The 7,703-nt window shown below is 40.5% G+C and overlaps 1 protein-coding gene across 1 annotated transcript; it reads right to left on the bottom strand.

Annotated features, from left to right (window-relative positions):
- Window positions 1-2,412: 2,412 nt before the first annotated feature.
- Window positions 2,413-5,261, bottom strand: LOC105445890 (toll-like receptor 3). Its single transcript, XM_011682018.2, has one exon. The coding sequence runs from the start codon at window positions 5,259-5,261 to the stop codon at window positions 2,556-2,558; it is 2,706 nt and encodes a 901-aa protein (XP_011680320.2). The 3' UTR covers window positions 2,413-2,555.
- Between the last annotated feature and the right edge of the window lie 2,442 nt (window positions 5,262-7,703).

The raw sequence follows: 7,703 nt of genomic DNA on the forward strand, positions 1-7,703 counted from the left end.
CAGATTGCACTTCCGAGAGTGTCTCTCCAGCTTATTGTTGACGTCTTGGAGGTGCTTTATGTCAGCCTCACATGAAGACATTCGCTTTGTGAGGGGCGTCACTTTTCTCTCAACCACACTTGTTCTAGCGGCTTGAAACTCAATAGAGTTTTCCAGCTCTACTTGCTTGGTTTTCAGTTCTTTAATACTTGCTCTCATCGAGTCCTGGCCAGATAGAATAGACTTTAGTGACTGACGAACAAATGATTCAAAGTCAGATTCTTCAACAACACTCACTGACCGAGTCTTTGTCTTGTCCTTATTGCTAGCGGACCCAGCACCCCCACCCGGTCGATCACGCAACTCCATTGACATGATTGTTGTTGCATATTTACAAGGTATATACAATTGTCGCTAAGTTTAAGACCCGGGATGGGGGGGGGGGGGGGGGGGGGGGGGGGGGGGGTACTCAGATTTGGTTTGGCTGGGGGTGTGCGGCTTAGGCGTCTTAACCCATACCCATTGTTAAGGGTCATTTTGGCAGAAGATGGACAGTAAAAAAAAATGAAAGTTCTGGTATACATGTAGAGTATAGCAGTGGGAAAAGTAGCACTGTGCTTTCCGGCAATAATCTGCCTAAACATTGGCACAAATGGAGTGATTGAAAGACGAAGGCGTTAATGCAAATGTTCAGACAATCTACTCCTAATATATACAGTAATGGCACTCGTAAACTGAGGAAAATGAGGCTTGTGTTTATGTCTATATCTAATTAAAGGGGAATTGTTACAGTTTAACCCTAAAAGGCCGGGTTAGTTTAGTACACAATTGTTCGATTCAATTCAAATAATGTTATTTCCAAAACTCACTCAAAACATGAGGTCTCAGCCAAGGCCAGGGGAGGGGGGACTGGGGGGGGGGGGGGGTTGCCCCCTTGGAATCTCAGCCATGGAATGACAAAACAAAACAAACCTCGGAATTTTGATAGAGTATATCATAGTCAATAAGTCCATGAAATTTCATATCTATGTTTCGAATGGCTTTTAAATGTATTGATTACAAATTAACTATTCACATATCCGTGAAGTGACAATTTTGCACGGGTACAGTATACAAAATTATGATGCACAGGTTTGGGTGCGTCGGTAGGAATTGTATGCAAAAGGTACCTTCGAATGGTTTTAGACCAAATTTGCAGGTACCGCGTGCACACAATTCCACCGACCCACAAATTAAACCTGTGCATTATCTGTTTTATAAAATAGGGACCCCAAAACGTCAAAAATACAAAAAATCTGTTATTTTATAGACTTACCGGGTGCATGGCTAAATCATGCTTTCCGGTGACTACCGGACGCATGATTTTGCCATAACCATGCATCCGGTAATTTCCGGAAAGCATGATTTCATGAAACTTATCATGAAATTAAAAAAAATAAAAAAAGTAGTAAGTGCACATTTAACTATCTAGGCCTAGGCCTACTCTGAAACAAATTAAAAAAAGAATAACAAAAATAAGAATTATTAACGAAAATTAAAAGAAAAAAAAAAATATATATATATATAAGAATTATATACAAAAGGATATCGGTGGTATCGATTCTCGATATCGCGTGCATCAAGTAAAAATAAGTACACAGTAATTGACTAATCAGATTGCAGGAATTCATCTACCCATCTTATAATACATAATTTATGGTCAAATTTTTGTTTTGGTAGCGCCGTGATTTTGTTACCCTACGCAGTACTACGCGTACGCAAGATTTTTTCAAGGGGGGGGGGGGGGGGGTTAAAATCTTGAAATCGGGCCGAAAATTTCGCAACGACTCAGCCAGACGCTGAATAAGCAGGGGGGGTGGGGGGGGGGGGGGGGGGGGAGTAAAAGGACATTTTTTTTGGTTTTTTGGTCCCCCCAAAAAAGTCGCAACGACTCAGCCACCCGCTGAATAAGCGGGGGGGGGGGGGGGGGGGGTAAGATTTTGAAATTTGAAAATTTGACATTTTTCTTCGTTGGTAATCTTTTTTAGGTCAGTCGTGGGCATAAAATACATAAAAATACCAAAGGGGGGGGGGGTTAACCCCCCAACCCCCCCCCCCCCTCCTGCGTACGCGCCTAAAAAATTGTACCCTTTGGTCGAAACTTATATACATTTGGTACCAAAAAGATAGGGGCAGAGTTAATTCTGCCCCCGGCCCTTTTAAGGTTTAAAAAAGGGCCTCCCCGGCGGTCCGGATTAGCATGTCCCGCGGTCCAGACTTTGGGAATCCCTGGTCTAGAGTAACATGCATAGTTATTTTTGATATTTCTTCCATCAACCGGTATACTGCACAAGAGCAAAACCAAGGTATTTGGCCATTTAGTGTATCATTTATGCATTTGGTGTATCATAATGCATAACCACATATTATGGATATCTGAATATAAATTGACATCACATGTGTTTGCCTTTTCATATTTAGTCTGACCCTAGCACCAGTAGGGCTCTTAGCTTAATGCATGAATCAGATATACGAAAATGTAAGATGCGGACAGTAATGTATGGAACAAACTAGCCCGTAAATAAGTCAGACCTTTACTACTCGTTGGGGATCAAGTCATTAGTCCTGAGATTAATGGTGAGATTTTTCACCAGTTTATTCCAGAAAAAAGCGAGTCCTCTGACGTCCTCGGTCCAATGTAGGTAGGGTCTGCCATCACTTAAATATAGCCTTGCCAAGAATGGTATCTCCTCGTCAGGGATGTCTTCGAGAAAGACCACGACTACGAATTCGGTCTCGGTGTCGCTCACATGGTCCATTGCGGTGCGGAGTTTGAGCATGAACCAGCGATCGTGTACGGCGGCTCTGCTGAGTAGAATGAGTGTTTTGTAACTATGACTCACCACGTAGTCGACGGCGTCCAGGTAGTGCATACCAATGACGAGATCTTGATCACCAACGACATTCCTCTGGAACTGCGGAAGCCATTCTTCAAGAGCTGGTTGGAGTTGTTCACGAACCCATTCTTCGTCGTCATCGTAGAAGATGATATTCAAGTCAAACTCGTAGTCGTTGTGGTCCCGGGCGTCTCGCATCTCTTTATATCCAACTACCATTAGTTTCAAGAGAAAGATTTTGTACTTCAACGGCCATCGGTAGTGATAAAGGACTATGACGATGACAACCAAGAAAATACCGGCGAGAGGAGTCAAGCATACAAGAGCAATGTTGAGTCCACAAAGTTTACTGGGATCAAATTCAAGCAAAGGTTTTCCGCGGAGAGGCTCTAAAGAGGCCGATGAACAGACGATTCTGTTCTCGTCAATGACGTCAATATGTCCACTCATCCAATCGCGTAACCATCGTAGATCGCAGTTACAGTCGATAGGGTTCAATGACAAATCGAAAGATAGAAGCGAAGATTCTATCGGTTCAAATGTCGTTTGGTTGAGACGGGTTAATCTATTGTTTGATAGCAAAAGAGAAGTCAGTCTGGGATTGTTCGAGAATAGTTGTTCATCGAGGTATGCCAAAAGGTTGTTATCAAGATCGATAATAGTCACTTGATCTAACATTTTGAATATATCAAAATTAAGTTGTTGAATTACGTTTCCACGTAAATTTAGCACCCGAAGCGATTCCAATCCCGTAAAAGCTAATGGATGAAGGCATTCAATTTGACAGGCTTCTAACTTAAGGTTCTGAAGAGCAGAGAGTTGCTCGAAGATCCTAGCTGCAAAGAAAAAGTGTAAATTATTAAAGCTCAGATCCAAAGTAATAAGATTTGACAATCCGTCAAATAGAGAGACATTCAGGCTCTTATCCCAGAGATGAATTATCATCAGCCCCGCTTTACGGATTTCCAAATCTACAAGGCCTTGTGAATCTTTGAAGGGTATTCCAGGTTGCATTAAGAGCATTAGGCTGTTCATGTTATTCATGGAAAGGGTTGTTAAGTTCGGGGCTACCGGTTGAAATTCGGAAAGCCTGCAATTGCTCAAGTCGATGGTTTCAATTCCCGTCAGTTTCGAAAACGACGTTATTTTCAGGACAATAAGGTCTTCGTTGAAGCTCAGATTTAACAGCATTAGTTTTCGCAAACCGAAAAATGCGAATTCTAATATTTTTGTCAAAGAATTGCCGCGTAAGTGCAACTCATTCAAGTCCAGTGCCCATACGTCAGTATTTGGGTTTATATATTTTATTTCATTGAAGTTCAAGTTCAAAACTTTTAGCTCCCGCATGCCTTGAAAGAATACCGGTTCAACAGTGACGATTTTGTTTGACGATAGATCAAGCTCCACGAGTCTTGTCAAGTTTGAGAACACGTATGGAGAGAGGGATTGTATTTCGTTGTTTGATAGATCAAGTTCCACAAGTCTTGCCAAGTTTGAGAACACGTACGGATAGAGGGATTGTATCTTGGTCCATGTTAATCTAAGCACGGTAAGAGAGCAATTACGCAAGTGACCAAAGAAATCTCGTGGCAAGACTGTGATATCGGTCCAACTTATATTGAGCTCTACTATTTCAGAGCGACAGATCCCGCTAAATATATCCTTTAGTATCTCAAGTGTCAACGGGTACTCTCCAAGGACCAGTGATCGGGCACGCAACGATGCAATAACGTTTGGGTCTACTGATTTAATAGGATTCCCGGTCAGATCCACATAATCACTTTGACATCCGAAGATGACAAATTCTGCGGTGAGATGCTCGATTTTATTATTAGCCAAGTCAATTTTCTTTGCTCTGCCACAAAGGCTCATGTTAACGAAAGTGAGTTTGTTGTCGCTAAGGTCTAAATACTCTACAGACGGGCTCCATTTCAGAGTGTCATTTGGAAGCAGTTTCAGATTCGAATCAGACAGTCCCAGGGTGGACAGGTTCTTAGACCACCTGAACAGGTCTGTAGCTGGGAGAACAAGATTAGGGTTTAATGATAGGTATAATTTATTCAATTCCTTTAGAGGGTAAAAAGATGCAGATTCTATAATTCTGATGTCGTTGTCGGAAAGATCCAAGACCTGGATCAAAGGGTATTTCTTGAAAGAAGAACTCAAGATGAACGTGATATTGTTGGACCCGACGCCCAGTTCTTTAATATCGTCTGGAAGATTCTGAGGGATGGAGTCCAACTCACGATAATAACAATCAGCTTTCTTCTGCTCGGCATCATAATCACATGTCATAGAAGGAGTAAACATGGCATCTTGGGGTATGGTTTGGATCAGCGTCGGTGTGAGAATAAATAACACAGCCAATGGCAGACAGCGTAGAAGAGGTGCTCGTATGAATGCCATAATAACTGACTCCTGTCTGAAATAGAAATAGAAGATAATAAACTGCAGGAAACCAACTTTCACATTAACAATTTTAACCCTAACCACAGGTCTATCACCTTAACTCTAACCATAACCCGGATATATTTGACTGATGCTTAGTATTAGTAACATATTCTTCACTTATGTCATGATAAGTATTTCTCTTTCTAAAGCTTAACTTATATGCAATGGAATAATACTAAAGTTTAGAGCCCAATGGTTGTTGTCTCTTTAGTCCAGGCAACAAAGGGCACAATTTTAAGGATTGATTTAATTAAATTTGTGAAATCGAATATCTCTGCAAACGAGCAACTCGTAGTTGTTAAAGAAAAAAATATGATCTTGCTGCCTAGGAAGAAATTCGTAATAAAAAAAGAAAAAAGAAGAAGATTTGAGCTAATGTAGAATTACTCGGTAAATCTACACAAGCGGTGTGCGAAAATACAAGAATTTCAAGTACAGGTATGTTGCGACAAATTTAAAAGTCCATAACACTCGTGTAATTCCACGTCGTCCGAGTGGGCCTTGTACGTGGGCCACAAAACAAGGTCATCGTACGGGCCTAAAAGGGCCGCCCGTGGAATTCCTGCGGCCGCCGCAATTTTGTTGGGTTCTGCAAAAGTCAATTGTAATTCATAAGACCCTAGGACAACCGCACGGGAAACGCAAGGCCACCTTTCGCCCGACATATTGTCGCCTTGGAACCGCTCTACGTCATGGCTACGGCGTGTCTAATCGCTACCTCGAACCTAGAAATGAAAACATCTCCGCGTTATAATCCTACGGCGACCTATACGGCCTGTAAAGATAGGGGTACGCCCTAGTGTGAATCTGATTCTCTGCGGCCACAGATTCTATGCGGTCGCTGCAGGTATCTCTCGATTTCGGGGCGTACGGCCGCCGTATTCTGGCCGTAGAGCAAATGTGACCTTTAGGTATAAGAATCAATCGTAAGAAAATAAGAATCAATCGTTTGAAAATAAGAATCAATCGATCATTTCAATTTTTCATTGTCAGAGTTTGCTTCACTTCTATATTTACCTCAACTTTAGGAAAGATCAATAAAGTATTCCAAAGATGGTCTTCTGTGGTTCAGGGAATCTGGCAATAACGGCTGACTTGGTTTGAAGCAGAATCAATATACACCTCTGCGATAAGAGCTTCACGAAAGCGCACTAATTTTACGCCCTGTTAAAAGCATCTTTGATGAATGCTTCAGTTTAGGTTTGAGAGCAAAACAAGAATATTTTAATTCAGGCAGCACATTTCCTGAAATCAAAATATCCTATTTCCGCTGGAAAGTGAAACTGAATCGTTTGTTATGGTAAGGGTAACTAATACACTGTCTAATGATAGTATATTTATAATTGTGCTGCCACGGATGACTGAGCATTAGGCTATTTCAAAAAGGATTGTCAAAATCGTCTTGTACCAAGTTTGGGCTGAAGCAATTAATTTGAGTCAAAAGCCATTATATGTGTATTATCTCACTTCAAAACAATAATGCTGCTCACATATTAACATGGGCTATTGGGTAGTTAAAAGTAAAAGTGTTAATATAAAAACGAACTCAAGGAAATGCATATTTCCAGCAAAATCTATGATATTTTCTTAAACATGATCACTACAATCTTGACTTTTATTAGCATCCCTTGTTTTAGGTGACCCTTTTCATTGAGTGATACAAAATAGTTAAAGTTGATTTAGGATGTTATCCTTTGTATGAAAGTCTACTGTCTATTTTTATTTGATACGAGTCATCATAATTATGTGTTCTTTCTTGCATTTGAGTTTTCATTTGCTATTCGAGATAAACACTTTATGCTCATTACGCGTGTGAAATAGCGCAGCGGGCATGGGGGCAGAGAGAACTTAGATATCATGAGACTAGAAGTTAGAAGGCTGTTAAAAATAATAACAATTTATCCTATGGATCGACACAAGGCTCCGTGAAAGTATAGATTTATTGCACCATTTTAAACAATTAAGCACTGAAGCACGGGGCATAATTTAACCCTAAATGTATTTAATACCAAAGAAGCACATGCATATGGCCTGACCCACATTCGTTTTATCAACCCAAACTTGGTACATGGCGATTTTGACAACCCTTTTTAAAGACCCTTGTGCTCAGTCATCCATGGTAGAAATATCAACTATGGTGTCATTGGACAGGAAACAAGTTACTATTCATCATGAAATAAAATATATTTCAAAGTCATATTGGTTATGACTTATGACTTTTAAAAGGATCATTTAAAAATGTTAAATCTGAGATGCACGGCCCTACGTGTTATCGGTGTTTTTTTTTTTTTTTTTTTTTTTTTTTTTTTTACTTCCTTCGATAACCTTTACTTATGTTATCCTTTGTTACTTCCTTCTATAACCTTTCCTTATGGAGTTATTCTCTGTTTTTTCCTT

Source organism: Strongylocentrotus purpuratus, unplaced genomic scaffold (genome assembly GCF_000002235.5).
Source record: "Strongylocentrotus purpuratus isolate Spur 01 unplaced genomic scaffold, Spur_5.0 spur5_scaffold_19, whole genome shotgun sequence".
In the NCBI taxonomy this organism is placed as follows: domain Eukaryota; kingdom Metazoa; phylum Echinodermata; class Echinoidea; order Camarodonta; family Strongylocentrotidae; genus Strongylocentrotus; species Strongylocentrotus purpuratus.

Excerpts from the sequence above, each read along its gene's own strand:
- LOC105445890 (XM_011682018.2), bottom strand. The coding sequence starts at position 5,261 with ATGGCATTCATACGAGCACCTCTTCTACGCTGTCTGCCATTGGCTGTG.